Source organism: Hippocampus zosterae, chromosome 15 (assembly GCF_025434085.1).
Source record: "Hippocampus zosterae strain Florida chromosome 15, ASM2543408v3, whole genome shotgun sequence".
Lineage (NCBI taxonomy): Eukaryota > Metazoa > Chordata > Actinopteri > Syngnathiformes > Syngnathidae > Hippocampus > Hippocampus zosterae.
In genome coordinates, this window is record NC_067465.1 from 17,121,278 (window position 1) to 17,139,265 (window position 17,988).

Here is a 17,988-nt window from a genome sequence, read left to right on the forward strand (position 1 = left end):
ATTCTTTGCCATTATTGCTTGATGTAGAACTTCACTTGATCAACAAACGCGCTTGTCTGTTTTATTTTGCGCTACATAATGCGGCACAAGCGGCCCGGTGGTCGACTGGTTAGCGTGTCCGCCTCACAGTGCAGAGGTGCGGGGTTTAATTCCGGCTCCGGCCTTCCTGTGTGTAGTTTGCACATTCCCCCTGAAATAAGCAGGAATGTCCCTCAAAAAGCTCTTGCTTGAATGCAAACATAAGATACTCCGAAACCTGTACGTACGGTACCTTTCAGCATTAATGGTGCCTTTAAAGATGCCTAAGTTACAGATGTCATGGGCATTAACACACTCCCACACCATCACAGATGATGGCTTTTGAACTTTGCGCTGATGTTCCTTTTCCTTTTTTGGCCTGGGGGACAGATGTCCATGATTTGGACTCATCAGACCACAATAGGCTTTTGCGTCAGTCCATCTCAGATGAGCTTGGGCCAAGAGAAGCTGGCATTTCTACGGATTGTTGATATGTGGCTTTTCACTTTGCAAGGCAGTTTGAAGATGTAGCGCCCAACTGGATTTCCTGACATTGGTTTTCTGAAGTATGTGGTGATATCCTGAACACATCAATGTCAGTTTTTGATGCAGTGTCACCTGAGGGCATCAAAGGTCACGGCCATTCAATGTTGTATATTAAGTCTTGTTGCTTTCGTGCAGAGATTTGTCCATATTCTTGGAATTGCTTGATGATAATATGGACAGTAATTGATGAAATTCCTCAATTTCTTGCACCAACTTTGCACCATCCCTGCTTATGACCAACGGAGCCTTATGTGGAAGATCCTTTTACACCCGGGCACGCTACTTGCCTTTTTCCAATTAACTTGCTCATTTTGGAATGTTCCAAACAGGATTTTATTTATTTATTTATTTTGATCATTCCCCCACTTTCCCGGTCTTTTATTGGAATTTGTTGCCGGCATCAAGCTCAAAATGAGAGAATATTAAAAAAAAAAAAAAACATAAATAATAATTGTAACAATCATCAGCAGCACCATCTTGAACATGAAAAACAGTGTCTCTCACGTATTCTACTGAATACAGGTAGAAAATAATTTGCAAATCTTTGTATTCAGATTTAAGTCTCGCACAACATACCAAGTTCTTCGAAATTGTGCTTTGTACTTAAGTAAAAGAGTCAAATACATACTTCTATTTTAAACCAGTATATGCACTATTACTTAAGTACAGAGTGTGAGCACATTTACCACCAGGGATGAAAACAAAAGAAATATCAAATTAAGTAGTTGGCGGTTTGTTTTCCAGCCACGTGTGTGTCTGACGTGTACCAAGTGGAACAACAAACACAGCTGATCCGGTGACAGCAGGGATGCCGTGTGTTTACAAAGGTGAGTCCAATGAAGTGGACAAAGCCACGGAAAAACACTCCCACCTCAAGGAAACGAAGTACTAAAACTGACAGCTTGAGCAAACATACAATGAAGTCTGATGTCAAATGCGCAAAAACATAAGAAAGTCCTCGAATTATTGCTAATTTCATCGTCCTGTGACGGTGCATAATGTTAGTGCACGGCAAAAATGTAAATTCCTCGTCACCCCCGGGCTTGATAATCCAGAAGCCAAAAATAAATGAACAGGGGCAGCTGAGAAGAGAGAATCCCAGCCATTACACCAAAAGAACAAGCCCCGCAAGGTCAAAAGACAAACCTGTGATTCAAATTGCTCAAGATCTTTTCAAAAGACATAGAGAGTTTTAGACCTGTAAGAGCAAACACTGGTCAGTGGTATGCTTTCAGATAAGTTGTAAATCCACTTTGCTGAGTAATTTTTTGGATGGATACCTGTACAAAACCTTGACACAGGAGCTATGAGACACACTCCTCTGAGAAGTTAACTCTACCTGGGTGTGTGTGCCAAGGTGAACCGGCGCCTCTGGAGGTTGATGCACCGGGCCATCATCACTTTTCTGAAGAGCATCGGTGAATTTCGAGGAGACACACGTGGGGAGTCCTGCGGCGGGTGATTTGGGGATCCACCGGGAGATCCGGTCTTTGTCCTTGGTATGAGCTGAATGATCGGCAGTCTCTGCTTTCTTCTTTGTCCCCGAGGCCCCCAAATTTCAACTTGTTCGTCTTCAGAGCTCCCAGAGCCGAATTCACTCATGATCAGCAGAAGATGGTCATGAATCAGGCTGCTCTTGCTCGGTGACAGTATGTGGAACTTTCCTCAAGGTCCTTGATTCTTACATAACCCCCGCCCTTTATTTATTTATTTTTTGTTTTTGTCTTGACAGCCGGTGCCTCTGGCCACTGACAAGCTTCTAAGATGGAATTCAAAAAGAGAAGCAATGTGTCTCTCTTGTGGCTTCTTGAAGGAGGTCGGGTCCATCAACATCGAGTTGAAGTACCGTACTCTATGTGCTTCCCTCCTCCTCTGAGCCTTTGTTTACATTACGGCTAAGCCTTCCCCTCTCTGCAACTAAATATGGACGTCTGATTTACAGGGGAGCAGGATCATGACAGATCCCCTCCATGTTCTCTCCCTGAACCTCCCACTTTTCTTCAATCCTAAAATAAAATCGGACTCTTCAACTTGACAACTGCACGATAAAACGACTACCTCGAAGCGGAATGATACAGCCTCCGCTCGGCTCGACTCTGCAGCTTGCTTCGTAGTCATGTCAATTGAATTTGCATACTCAGGATTTTCTTCTGACTCCGGGTGGTACAATTTGTTGGGGAATTGCCTTCTTTTCACAGAGACGACCTCCTTGCCTTTCTCATGCTCCAGGATCACCGAGAGGAGTCACATGAAGCTCCTCTGACTAGAACAGCTGGGGAGCATGGGTGCTGTCACGATGGCGCTCTCTATCTGTGACCAGAGGCAACGTCATCTCCACCAGTCACCCCCCCCCCCCCCACCCCCTTCTAAGCAAGCAAACTCATTTGTTTAGCAAGAAAGGAAACTTTGTGATTAAGGACTCACAGCTAAATCCACTTTCTGTGCATACTGTGTAAAATAACCTAAGGAGCTGAAGCATCTGACACAAGGCTCAACTGATGGGCAACAGCTGGGAGAGAGCCCCAAAAAATGACTTATGGTTTGAGGCTTTTTGCACTTCCTTGCTCTTTCTGTACTTTTTTGACACATTTATTGGAGCACTTTACAGCAGAAGTAATAGTAGTAGTAGATGTAACAGAAGTGGTAGCAGAAACAGTAGCAGAAGCAGGTAATAACCTAAAGCAGACATAAAAGCAGTAAAAATGAATACAGTAATCCCTCATTTATGGCGGTTAATGGGGACCAAAACCACCCGCGATAAATGAAAATCCGCGAAGTAGCGTCCAATTAACATAAAACATATAAACAATAAACAACATAATATATATATATATATTAGAGCTGTCAAACGATTACAATATTTAATCTAATTAAAAATGCAACTGTCATAATTAACTAAATGGACTAAAAAATTAATCGTGATTACTCACACATTTTTTATCGTTTCTGAATTTCCTTTTACATTTTATTGTCCTACTTTCCCCCATTTTAATGCTCTCATCAACATGGAATCATGAATCAGTTTTCTATGTGCCAAATGCAAATATTTACTGAAATATCAATTTCGATTTTCAATTTTACATGAACATTTTTCACTTGGAGCAGTTATTCACACATAATCTCTCACACAATATTACTATCCATCAACAACAGTGAAAGCAATGTTTTGTCACACAACAGCTGCTTTAACAGCTTTTTTAATAAAATCAAAACAGAGCAATATAACATTATAAAGTGCACATCTAAGGTAAACTAGTATTCAGCCTATAGTAGATTTAAACCATGGTTGCATACTTCATTTTTCTCAAGTTTACTTTGAACACAGCAGTCTGTTTCTGTATGGTTGTTTGTTGAAGAATAACGAGACACCGGACACCAGCGATCATTATGTGCCACAGTTTTTGTGTAGACCTCATTTCGAATGACTACACTTGGTTCGATGACAACACTGGAGACGTTTTATTTTCGCTAGGTCGCTACCACTGTCAGACAAACACAGAGAAGCTCCACCCGCTCTTTTTATATGGACGCAGAACACTGTAACCTTCCACACACGCTTGGAGCCTGCAACCTTCTCTGCAGGAATCACAAATGGACTTTATCTACGATTGGTCAAAGCTGAGCATTTCTGGTGATGCGTTTCCATATCAAAGATGAGCATTTCAGGTGATGCGTTTCCATAAATAGTTTGCTCGAAACAACCCCGGTGTATATTCACGCCTGACAACAAACGCACATGGGACACGCAGTTTCCGTCAGTCAACAGCGAAACGGGAATCTGTCAGTAACAGACCGGGAAAACTTCTGTCAGAACTAACAGAATGCCCACACCTGGATTTACATATTCTGTTTGAATGTCAGGTGCCTAAACAACCTGGCTTTCTCTACCCAATACTACTCAAATCCAAAGTGATGGGACTCAGCTACAGGGAGCACTAAACAGTTCCAGTTGATGTACGTGTGTGTGTGTGTGTGTGTGTGTGTGTGTGTGCGTGCGTGCGTGCGTGTGTGTGTGTGTGTGTGTGTGTGTGTGTGTGCGTGTGTGTGTGTGTGTGTGTGTGTGTGTGTGTGTGTGTGTCCACGGCACTGCACCTTTCACTATCTGGTGGGAATGCATGTCATTGTTTTGCCTGTCACTAAATGTTGCTGCCAAATATAGCTGAACAAAGATAACATTTGTTGGACATTTTTAAGTCAAACTAGAATGAGAATCACAGCACTCAGGGATTTGAACCAGGAGTGCCATTGTCAATTAATGACCTTCAAGTTACATATCTTATTTGGAGTTTGGGTTCGAGGAAACTCACGGTAATAATAAAGCAAGGACAATTATGTGTATTTTTTTCTTAAATGTCATCAGATCAGGTTTTTCCCCTCCTGTAATTGAGCAGGAAAATTCAGCAGTGCGCAGTAAGGAACACCAGGCCGAACCAACGTTTAGATTTGGATGCTCAATGTTACACAACAAACTTATAAAATGTCATATGACACACAGTATGATCAGTAATAACTGTTGAAACAATTGCAAATGTTTTGGGATCTCTTACAAAAGACAGTAGATAAAACATGTTATGTACTTGGTTTTATACTTCTTTTATTATTATTATTATTCAGTGGCCCGGTAGTCCAGTGGTTAGCACGTCGGCTTCACAGTGCAGAGGTACCGGGTTCGATTCCGGCTCCAGCCTCCCTGTGTGGAGTTTGCATGTTCTCCCGGGCCTGCGTGGGTTTTCTCCGGGTGCTCCGGTTTCCTCCCACATTCCAAAAACATGCATGGCAGGCTGATTGGATGCTCTAAATTGTCCCAAGGTGTGAGTGTTGGTGTGGATGGTTGTTCGTCTCTGTGTGCCCTGCGATTGACTGGCAACTGATTCAGGGTGTCCCCCGCCTACTGCCCGAAGAGCGCTGGGATAGGCTCCAGTACCCGCCGCGACCCTAATGAGGATCAAGCGGTTCGGAAAATGGTTGGATGGATATTCATTCATTCATTCATTCATTTTCCGAGCCGCTTGATCCTCACTAGGGTCGCGGGGGGTGCTGGAGCCCATCCCAGCCGTCTCCGGGCAGTAGGCGGGGGACACCCTGAATCGGTTGCCAGCCAATCGCAGGGCACACAGAGACGAACAACCATCCGCGCTCACACTCACACCTAGGGACAATTTAGAGTGTTCAATCAGCCTGCCATGCATATTTTTTGGAATGTGGGAGGAAACCAGAGCACCCGGAGAAAACCCACGCAGGCCCGGGGAGAACATGCAAACTCCACACAGGGAGGCCGGAGCTGGAATCGAACCCGGTACCTCTGCACTGTGAAGCCCACGTGCTAACCACTGGACTACCGGGCCGCCCTGGATGGATATTATTATTCATTTTTTTGGCCATGGTGTGCAAATCAAAATGAGTGTGTTTTTGGAATGGGTTAGAATGTTCATAACAGCACCGAGAACCAATGTAAGTTCTCTTCCGTTTTCCATTTCTTGGTAAACTGAGGATGGTAGACCTCTAGTTCTTAATTATGTGGACATGCGTCACTTAATGCAGAACATCTGGAAAACCTCAGGGCATCATTTCGGCTGTCAAAAAACCCCCAAAGGAGGACACAGTGGGTCACGACCATGGCAGGATTTTTAAAAATATTTAGAACAAAGCAACTAACCAAATATAGATGCAAAGAGTCACAGGCACACTTTGAAGTTGCGTCTCTCTTGAGTATTTCAATGCCTGATGATTTCCAAATGTAGTACATTCAGTTTTTAATTTCCACCAAGCGTATCGTGATCCACTGAAGAAAACAACAATTAACTGATTCCAGCCATTGACCATCCTGTCCATATCAGGGGTCACCAACAAGGGGACTGGTTCTATCAACAGCTCACTGGTGACGGGACATGGAACATTGTAGAAGTTGTAGTGACTTCTATGTACATAATTCACCACCAACTGCAAACGTGTGAATGCAATGTTTCATATGCTTGTCAGAGAGTTCACGATCATTTGGTAACAGGGTAGAAATAATTGCAGTCCCTTTAAGGACCGCCATGTAAGTCTACTTGTTTCTATGGAAACTGATTTTCGGCGGGTCTCGTGTTGAGCGGGAAGTTTTTTGGTGTGCTAATAAAAAAAAACGACACAGTCTCTCGGAGTGCGAACGTGAGAAATTGTCGCTTTCTTCGAATTTCTACAATTTCCCCAAAGTGATGATTTGAACCTCTTGCAGGGGCTTATACTAATCTCATTAGTATAAGCCCAACAGACAGACTAATGTCTGTCTGTTTTGTTTTCAGCACCAGATGCAATGAAGTATGTTTCCCTCCAGGAGGCGCACCTGTTCTGCGTTTGCCAATCAAGCCTGCCATGTATTTAAGGACTGCCAAGCCGCCTCCTCTCTTGTCGGATTATTTTCTTTGCTGTTGCATTCTCAATATCTATTTTCTAGTCGCTCTCATTTTGTCACAGAACTTTGCAAGTATTTTCATGATTCCTTTTAATCATTCTTGATTTTTTTCTTTTCATGTTATTAGATTTTAGATATTTCGTTTGTGTATTCTCTGCATTTTCTTGCACCATGCCTTTGGAAGAGCTTTTTGGTTTATGCATTGTTTTTTACGGGATCCTTGTAACCAGCAATTTCAATTTGTACTTTGTCGGTGCGCTTTTCTGTCAATAAATATATTTGTTATTGCACTTTGTATGAGTCTGCATTTCTGGAATCCAAAACATTATTCAGTTCGGTTCAGAACCTGACATTTATTGTTGTTGAAATGGCTGTTATTGTTCTTGTCCCTTTTGACTCAACTTTAAATGAGCCAAAAAAATCACAGCTGCATCCAACGTGCTGAACATAAATTCAAAATTAGACGAATGAAGATAAAGACAGTAAACACAACAACACATGCTGAGTGGAAAGCATATTTGAATATATGTATGAATAATATATATATATATATATATATATGCAAAATGAAGAAGAAAAAAAAACATATATAAGTCGCACTGGAGCATGAATCCTGAAAACTTTATTTGACAAAATCCAGCACCAAGAACAGACATGTCATCTAGAAAGGCAAATAAAAATAAAAACAAAGAACAGGCTGAATAAGTGTATGATATGCTAATGTTACATCATGTATAAACAACAAACTGAGAATGTGCCTGGTATGTTCATGTAACATATTAAGAGTTATTTCGATAACTACTGCATGAAGAAAATGCAAACAAGTTTACCAAACATCAGTGTCACTCCAAATCACAAAATCCGATGAAATCTTCATCCTCTATGTCACTTTTAAAGAACTCCGGAGGTAGAAATTGCGATGCTTCCTCTTCTATGTCGCTTACATCACAGTCCTTGTCAGTTGTTTTTATCAGTTACCGCCAGTAGGGAAAGTATCAACACAGGCATATAGCACCCTTTTGCAGTTTAATGTGTAAATAACATGTGAGATTATATACTTTAACCAGAGGTTGACAAACTACGGCCCGCGGGCCGGATAGGGCCCACTGGACGTTTTAATCCGGCCCGCCAAAGGTGGGTATGCAATTAAGGTCCAATGTGAATGATTGCATTCATTTAATTTGGACTTGTAATGACGTTGCATTTCAACGCCAGTTGGCGCATTGACTTGAAGTTGCAGAGCATAGGGAGAAAGGGGAGAGGAAGAGAGAGGGGTAGAGACAGAGGGACCTCTGGACCTATGGACCTCTGTCAAACACAAATTCACAAACCCGGTAAAAAAGTGTATCCATTAAACTACTATATCACATTAACGATTAATTCATAGCAATGGAAGTTCCGGAACCCAGAAGCCATACAAAAGCCCTCAGTAGCGCCAACTCAAGCCACTCCCCCTCGATGCGATGGAAAAACTGTGTCCGCACCGCATCATTGGATCCAAAACGGCGACATGATGAAGACGGGCTGGGCTGCTCCCTTGACACTCTGGAGGATGTGGGCAACAGAAGGATGCTAACTAAGCTAAAAGCTATGGACAGTCGCTCCCACCCCCTCCAACCTGCCCTGACAGCATTAGGTAGCTCCTTCAGCCAGAGACTGTTACACCCACGCTGCAAGAAGGACAGATACCGACGCTCGTTCCTACCGACTGCTGTCAGGCTGCTGAATAAATATAATAACAATAATAATAATAATAATTAAATGATGTAAAAACAATTGTAAGTAGCACTGCAATGTATCCATTTTGTATTTATATTGCACTTAATTGAACGGTGTTTGTTTGTTTTTTCTTCTTTCTTCTTTCTACCCACATTCTTGCTGCTGTAGGCTGTAAATTTCCCTAGTGTGGGACAAATAAAGGATATCTTAATGCCATATAACCTGTGTAGGGGCATGCTGTATGACTCGAATTGAAGAAAGAACATTGTTTTCTCTGATATTCGCCAGGCTTTGTGATTGAAACAATTAAACGGAGCCAATACAAGAAATCCTGCTGTGCATTGTCAATATTGTTAACACAACACAGTTGGAAACTACCAGTGACATATGTCCATTCATCCATTCATTATCCGAGGCATTTATCCTCACAAGGGTCACGGACGTGCTTGAAGACTCTCCTAGCCGTCTTCGAGCAGTAGGCGGAGGACATCCGCAACTGGTTGCCAGCCAATCGCAGGGCACACAATGACAAACAACAACCATTCACACCCACAATCATACCTATGGACAGTTTAGTCTTCCATTAAACTGCCATGCATGTTTTTGCGATGTAGGAGTACCCGGAGAAAACCCACGCAGACATAATCAAACCTTGGACTGTGCCACCAAAGAGATTGTAACAAAAAATAAAGTGGTTTTAAAACGTATAATTATTGGCTACAGGACCGTGGCCTAATAAGGAATGACAGGAGTTGGAGTTGGATGTGGGCAACATGAATGCCCTGCGAGTGTTCCCATTTTATATTTGTGTTTCTGACTGTTTGTCCAATTCCAACTCAAAACATTTTCACTGTTAAAACGGCTGAGTCAAGAGTAACCCAACATGGGTGAAACTGCAAACGCAGCGCTGGGTCCAAAAGAGAACGCTGGGTCATTTCTACCCAGTACAGTAGGTTGAGGGTTTGACCCAACATGTTGGGTCTGTATTTTGATCCAACAAGGGGTTTAAAAAATAGCCATACTAATGAGTAAAAGCTCCTAAGAATAGGGTTACCACGTTATGAATAGAGCCATAGTGAAAAGTAATCCTAATTGCATTTGCAGCATTTTCTAAGAAGCAGCAGCAGGGGTCACCACAGGTAGTCACTCACATGATGTTTTCGCGTGGGTGACCCATCTCCCCTGTCTTCCTTCAACCTCAGTACAACACTAAACTTCAGCTCTTTAACTCACCTAAACCCAACCTCTGTTGGGTTAACCCAGCGTTTTTTAGGGCACCTGCCATGTGTTCCAACCTCTTCTGAGTGTTCCCGGTCTGCTGAGTGTCACATTTGCCCTCAGTGATTTAGCACATAAAAACAGAATTGTTGGCCAACAGAGTTCAAGGAAAAAAGATGCCGGTGATACCAACGTCGAACAGGTCTGTCTGCATTCCATTGACTTGAAGAAAGAAAATACATGAGCATGTACTGTATATAAAATGCTGTTGTCCTTATTTGTGTTTATGGACACTTTGAAAACTTTGGATCAAACAAGCTTTGGCTTCAGTCACAAACAGTGGTGTAGTGGGGATTTTTTAAATGGGTGTTCGCGATTCTGGGATGTTCTATTTCTACATACAGAACATCAATCATAGGCTACAACACCAGTTGAACTAAAGTTAAATTTAATGTTTTACTACTACAAAATAATCACAGGCCAACGTTATTAAGCATAACTCGCATTAGAACAAGATCAACAAACATTTCAATAAAATTTGAATGTGGCGTCGGGAGAGGTGGGTGGACGGCGTATCCCCGCGTACCACGCCCAATACACCCCTGGTCACAAACATTTCTTGCATTTGGAAGAGTTTGTCAAAGAAACACACTTCCCTCCACACTTCCCTCCGACTACTTTTTGTGAGTAGTGTCAAGGACTGACAACACAGAGAATGGCAGACTCACAAGGCTTTTGAGATGCGACTGGTCAGACTACAAAGGGTCCCAGGGGAGCCGGAACAGGAATCTGACAGGGCATCCTCACGTCTGTCCAGCACGGTGGCTCTGCACGACAGCCTGGGTAGCTGCAGGGTGCCAGAGAAGAGCCTCTTGACGGCATATCTGACGTAGGACTTTTGAAGGAGCTCGGTACAGGAAGCCTGATCCGAAGACCCCCATTGTCGCTGGAAGGCACAGACTGTAGGTTTCAGACTCGGAACAGGAGGCTATGGAACTTAAGACGACAAATCTGCCTGCATTTAGAATAAGGCCATTCGTTTTGTGTTAAATTTCAGCCAATTTTAAAAAGTGGAAGATGTTTCATCAAACTGTGTGGTTTTATAACAACAAAAAGCAGAGAAAGACCCGTGCAATGACAAACAGAAGGATGACTATGAGGCCAATATTTTCTGCTTTTGGGACACCCCAAACTATAAAACAATCAAAACAAGACAGAGAAAGTGATTTGGATGGTAAAAGTCTATTTTCAAATATACAACCAAGAAGCACAATGTGAGCGAAGCAGACTCACCACACGGCTTAAATCGGATGTCAGTGGCTTTTGTTTTACATGGCATTCACCATCATCCTGATCGTGACACACTTTTCACTACCATACAATGCAGCGTTCCCCAAACATTTTTGCCCCACGGACCGGATTCATGTCAGACATTATTTTAAGGAACCGGCCTTTAATATGTGGTGGATAAATACAACTAAATAATATTGTATGACCTGCATGAAAAGTGTGGTACAGTATTTTCTAAACATAATAATAAACACGATCATGACACGAGGAACGTCCTATCTTGCAGCAACACTCCCTGGTCGCTATGGTAATGTTTAAACGTGCCTTCAAAATAAGATACACCGCAAATACAAAGTGCATGACGAATACGACTCACCATCGCTGCATATTGCGCAGAGTAGGCTTGATGCGTGGGAATCTCCCGTTGTGATAAATTTGTATCTTAAGTAGGACTTCTGACACTTTCTATTAAATTCATTCATTCATTCATTCATCTTCCGAGCCGCTTGATCCTCACTAGGGTCGCGGGGGGTGCTGGAGCCTATCCCAGCTGTCTTCGGGCAGTAGGCGGGGGACACCCTGAATCGGTTGCCAGCCAATCGCAGGGCACACAGAGACGAACAACCATTCGCACTCACACTCACACCTAGGGACAATTTAGAGTGTTCAATCAGCCTACCATGCATGGTTTTGGAATGTGGGAGGAAACCGGAGCACCCGGAGAAAACCCACGCAGACCCGGGGAGAACATGCATACTCCACACAGGGAGGCCGGAGCTGGAATCGAACCCGGTACCTCTGCACTGTGAAGCCGACGTGCTAACCACTGGACTACCGGGCCGCTCCTACTTTCTATTAAATGTAGCCTTCTTTTTGACAAACCTAACTGACAAATAGAATCCTTAGTGGCAGTCAACACTTGGATTCCAGTTGCCAAATATAAAAGTACAGCTGTAAACAAGTTAAGAGCATCCAAGTATACCTTGTTTTGGTGGCTCCCAAGCATTTGCAGCTTTTGCAAATGAATGGGGTCTTTATATACAGTGTATTGATATTCATAAACAGTGATGTGAAAAAGTGTTGGGCACCCTTCCTGATTTCTTATTTTTTACATGTTTGTCACATTTAAATGTTTTAGATCATCACACAAATGTAAACATTCAGTCAAAGTAAATTCAAAATGCAGTTTTTAAATTAAAGTTTTGATTTTTAAAAGGAAAACAAAATCCAAACCTACATGGCCCTGTGTGAAAAAGCGTTTGCCCGCTAGACCTAATAATTGGTTGGGCCACCCTTAGCAGCAACAGCTGCAATCAAGCGTTTGCGATAACTTGCAATGAGCCTTTCACAGTGCTCTGGGGGAATTTTGGTCCACTCATCTTTTCAGAATTGTTGTGATTCAGCCACATTGGAGGGTTTTCGAGCATGAAACCCCATTTGAAGGTCATGGCACCGCATCTCAATAGAATTCAGATCAGGACTTTGACGAAGCCACTCCAATGTCTTCATTTTGTTTTTCTTCAGCCATTCTGAGGTGGACTTGTTGGTGTGTTTTGGATCATTGTCCTGCTGCAAAACCCAAGTTCGCTTCAGCTTGTGGTCACTAACAGATGTCCTGACATTCTCCTTCAGGATTTTTTGGTACACAGTAGAATTCATGGTTCCATTTATTACAGCAAGTCTTACAGGTCCTAAAGTCAAGTCAAGTCAAGTCAAGTCAAGTCAACAGTATTTTTAGAGCACTTTCAAACATCCATCGCTGCATACAAAGTGCTGTACATAGAGCGATTTAACATACACAATAAACAGTAAGACAAATCGGTAATAAAGGCGGTAGAAAGCACCAAGCAGTAAAATCAAGAACAAATCTAAGTCATGCTGAGTCGAACGCCAAAGAATACAAGTGAGTTTTGAGGAGGGCTTTAAAGATGGGCAGCGAGGAGGCTTGCTGAATGTTCAGTGGGAGGTCATTCCAGAGAGAGGGACCAGCAACAGAAAAGGCTCGATCCCCTCTGAGCCTCAGTTTAGTTCTTGGTACTTCTAACAAAGACTGGTCCACAGACCTGAGGCGCCGGGCAGGTGTGTAGGGGCGGATGAGCTCAGAGAGGTAAATTGGCGCGAGATTATTCAGAGATTTGAAAACAAAGAGGAGGATCTTGAAAATAATTCTAAAATGAATGGGGAGCCAGTGAAGGTATGCCAGAGTAGGAGTTATATGCTCCCTCTTACGAGTACCAGTCAAGAGGCGAGCAGCGGCATTCTGTACCAGCTGAAGGCGCTTAATGGAGGACTGGCTGACTTCAAAGTACAGGGCATTGCAGTAATCCAGCCGGGATGTGACAAAGGCATGAATTACTGTCTCAAAGTGTTCATGTGAGGGGAGAGGTTTTATTTTGGCCAGCTGTCTAAGGTGAAAGAAGCTTGATTTAACAACGGCACCAATTTACCGATCGAGTTTGAAATCACTGTCCAGTTTAAGGCCCAAGTTTGAGACCGTTGATTTCAGATAAGGAGACAGGGGGCCCAAGTCTACAGGATGGAATGTACAAGGGCCACTGGGAACAAACAATATCACCTCTGTCTTCTTTTCGTTGAATTTCAAGAAATTTTGTGCCATCCAGGTTTTGATTTCTTCCAGACAGGATAGGAGTGGCCTTAATGAGAAGGCGTCTTTCTTGCTCAGTGGGACATAGATCTGGCAGTCATCTGCATAGCAATGGAAGGTAATACCATGTTTCCTTAAGATGGAACCCAATGGGAGCAGATACAGAGAGAACAGCAGAGGCCCCAGAATTGACCCCTGTGGAACACCACATGACAGGGGAGCAGTGCGTGACTCAGAGCAGCCAAGGCTGACACAAAAGGTCCTGTCAGCAAGATAGGACCTAAACCACTCAAGAGCACTGCCGCCAATGCCCACCAAGTGCTGCAAACGAGTCAGCAGAATACTGTGATCCACTGTATCAAATGCTGCAGTTACGTCCAATAAAACCAGACACACGTGGTCTCCAGAGTCATTTGCCAGGAGGATGTCATTAGAAACGCGTAACAGGGCTGAATCCGTGCTATGCATCGTCTTGAAACCTGACTGGAAGACCTCCAAGATGTTATGTTCATCCAAGAAAAGTTTCAACTGCATGTGCACCACTTTTTCCAGAATTTTGGAAATGAAAGGCAGTTTGGAAATAGGCCCGAAACTTGACAGCACATCTGGATCAAGACCAGGTTTCTTGATCAAGGATTGGACCACAGCATGTTTAAACTGTTGGGGAACTACACCAGAAGAAAGGCTGCTGTTGATGGTATCCAAGACCGATGCACCAACACTCGGGAGAACCTCCTGAAAGAAGTGTGGGGGAAGAGAGTCGCAAGGGGAGCCAGATGGCTTCGTCTGGTGAACTACATCCTCCAAAAGCGCCAAGGACACAGTATCAAAAGAATTAAGTACAGCTGAACATGGAACATGGACAGAGGGGTCAGATGCGGTATTTGAGACCGGAGTCCTAGCTGTAGAGACCTTATCAATGAAAAACTGAAGGAATCTGTTGCACATCTCGGGTGAAGAATCCGAGCAAGTAGGCAGAGGGGGTTTAAGTACAGAATCTATCGTTTTAAATAGTGTGCGTGGGTTGTGACGGTTAGCTAGAATAATGTCCGACAGATATTCTCTTTTGGCCTCTTTTACTGTGAGCTGGTAGTTACGCCAGCAGTCTTTCCAAATTTGATAAGAGACATGCAATTTGTCTTTTTTCCACTTGCGTTCAGCTTTGCGACACTCCTGCCTAGCTGCGCGGGTAATGTCGTTAAACCATGGCTCAGGTTTAGGCTTTGGGAGCACAATTTTTGAAGGAGCCACCAAATCCAGGATGGCACGGCATTACGAGTCGAACCAAGAGGCGAGTTCCTCTGTGTTAGACGAGGGTACGCAAAGGTTGTTAAAGGCATCAGAGAAATGACTAGCAGTGCGAGGGTTAAAAATTTGGCGTTTACAACTAGCAGCGCCAGATTTCACAGCAGCATGCGATAAGACTACGTCAAACAAAACTGCCATGTGATCAGAAATCCCATTTTCAAGGACTTCCAGATTTGGTGACCGGTAGACCATGAGCAAGGACAAGGTCTAAAATATGTCCTTGTTCATGTGTCGGGCTGGTCACATACTGCACAAAATTAAAAGAGTCAATAAGTCTTAAGAAGTCTTTTGCTAGCGGTTTTTCCGGACAGCACACATGGATATTAAAATCCCCCATTAAGAGGATATGATCATATCTCAGCCTGATTTCCGCAAGAAAGGTTGAAAAATCGCGTAAAAAGTCTTTGTTGTATTTAGGAGGACGGTAAATGACCGCACAAAGCACCGGGAAAACACGACCAACTGAATTGTAAACTGAAGTGGCATAACAGCCCAAGACTACCACTACCATATTGGTATAGTTATTTTTATGAAATGCGGTGTTACTCTTACGCCAGATGTAGCGGACACACAGACCTAAAAAGTTTAACTTTTGTCTTGCCAGTCCACGGAGTATTTTCCCAAAAGTCTTGGGGATCATGAAGATGTTTTTTTGGCAAAACTGAGACGAGCCTCAATGTTCTTTTTGCTCAGGAGTGGCTTGTGTCTTGGAACTCTGCCATGCAGGCCGTTTTTGTCCAGTCTCTTTCTTATAGTGGAGTCATGAACACTGATCTTAACTAAGGCAAGTCCGGTCTACAGTTCATTGGATGTTGTTGTGCAGTCTTTTGTGACCTCTCCGATGAGTCGTCGCTGCCCTGTTGGGGTAATTTTGGTTGGTCGGCCACTCCTGGGAAGGTTCACAACTGTTCCATGTTTTTGGTTGGATTGTTTTTTCTCTTTTAGTAATAAAGACCTTCCTTTAAAAACTACATTTTGTGTTTACTTATTTTTTGAGGATCTGAAACATTTAAATGTGACAAACGTAAAAAAAAATAAAAGGAATCACGAAAGGGGTGATCACTTTTTCACACCACTGTAGTATCAATCTGCTTAACCTTTTGAGAAGATGGCCTTCGTGATGCAGATGGTATCATAGAAGTGACAAGCCTTCAAGAGGTGGCCTTATCTTTAGAGATTTGATCTAACTTCCAACACATATTGGTTCTCACGGTGGATTTGGCCCTCAGGCCGTCTGTGCGTGCCGCCACAGTACCGGTATTTTAAAACCAACAACATGCATCTCGTGACAATATCACTCGATTTGCTCCCAGCACAATCGCACGCGAGCTTCACGGCATGACGTCACTTGCCATTCGAAACTCATCTTTACAAAAATGCACAGTAAAAGCCTTCCTTCAACAAGACACAAATACTGGCTTGAAATAGATTATTAGATATTTCAACAAAATTTCCTTTTTAGCACTGAGTTCAATGTACTTTTCTTACCTCCGTGACATTAAAACATTTGGACAAGTTATTTCTCTTCATGCTGCATCAGGGTAGCAAGACTGGGAAGGTGATGGAAAACTCGAGTGACTACATATCAGGCGGTGACTTAGGCTGTCCGTTCTGCCGGCGATGCTTTCTTTACCTCCTGACAGTCCTCCAGTTGTAAAAAAATCCAGTGTCACTTGAGTTACTTTTCTTCTCAAGCCTTTCTGAAGGTGAACAGGTCGAAAACGGGAATCAGTATGCAATGAGTAAAACGGCAAAAAGCACAGCTGAGAGCAGAATGAAAAGTAGCATGCATGGCCGGATAGCGCGCTTAGTGCGGGTTTATCTGACCGGACAATCGGGGGACGTCATGTAAGCAGAAGTTCTGGTTAGGCAACAGTGTGCTGCCTAAAATCTTCCACGAAACATGTACAGAAAAACAAAGTGGCACATGAAGATTTTATTCCAATAGAATCTTAGAAGAGGCTTCATATTAAAATTATATTATATTAGATCTTTACAGGCTCACGTCATCCATAAGGTGTGCTGTAATTGTAATTGGATTTTTATACTTCTGCATGTTTTTGTTTCATTGAATAGATCTCCCTCGGTGGAATAAAAAGGACTTATGAATGTGCATGTTGATGTCCTTAGAATATCATTACCCATTGTTAATTATTCCAGAACTCTGTGACTATTTCTGGCATGTGCGTTATGTGCGAACAGACGGTGCAGCATTGGTGGGGGGCAGCAATGCTTGAGGTCAACCATGTCCCAGGAATGTTCAATCTAATCCTTAAGATAAAGGAATAGAAGCACACTGGGAAACAAAGCCAGAATTATTGCAGTATTTATGTTTTTCCTCCCCCCTCTGTGCAATGCAAGATTTATTTATATATATTTTTTCTATTTGTTTACATAATTCTAAACAGCTTCTTCCATTATCTTACTTGTGCACTGAATTATGAACGGAAACTAGTGCGCCGCCAAAAAGATGATCAAATGGCTTTATGGCAAGCTGTTAGGAGCATTTAATCTATATCCTTGATGTCCATCTTAAGGTCCATGTATGAGTCATCACGAGCAAGACTACTACATGTACTAATGAGGTAAAAGGTTGCACTGGTTGACATTGATGCTCTACCTGTGCTACTAGTGAAGCACTGCATGTTATCTAGTTGAATGTAATATCATCACTAGAAGTACTAGCAGCACATAGTAGTCAACTTCCATTTGTGTGCAGCATAACAGGCTGCTTCACCATGTTTGCTTTGAACTCTCCGCTCCACTAACTGAGTTGAGTTTGCAGACTTCAGAGCCCTCCTGTGTTTCAATTCCAAGTAGCATTTCTTGAATGTACTTTGGACAAAAATCATTCAGCGATTTATAGACCAGTATCAGTACTAAAGTTTAT

At 42.9% G+C, this 17,988-nt stretch overlaps 1 protein-coding gene across 3 annotated transcripts in view; it reads right to left on the reverse strand.

Annotated features, from left to right (window-relative positions):
- Positions 1-17,761, reverse strand: part of LOC127616680 (cAMP-specific 3',5'-cyclic phosphodiesterase 4C-like) — a 75,554-nt gene extending 57,793 nt beyond the window's left edge. For 2 of the 3 annotated variants that reach the window (XM_052088434.1, XM_052088432.1), the window contains exon 1: positions 1,904-2,892. In XM_052088434.1, coding sequence (XP_051944394.1) covers positions 1,904-2,166 — 263 coding nt within the window. In that variant the 5' untranslated portion in view covers positions 2,167-2,892. Of the gene's footprint in view, positions 1-1,903; positions 2,893-10,623; positions 10,842-16,586 lie in introns of those variants that run through there. The other variant, XM_052088433.1, reaches the window with a different exon arrangement.
- Positions 17,762-17,988: the final 227 nt, after the last annotated feature.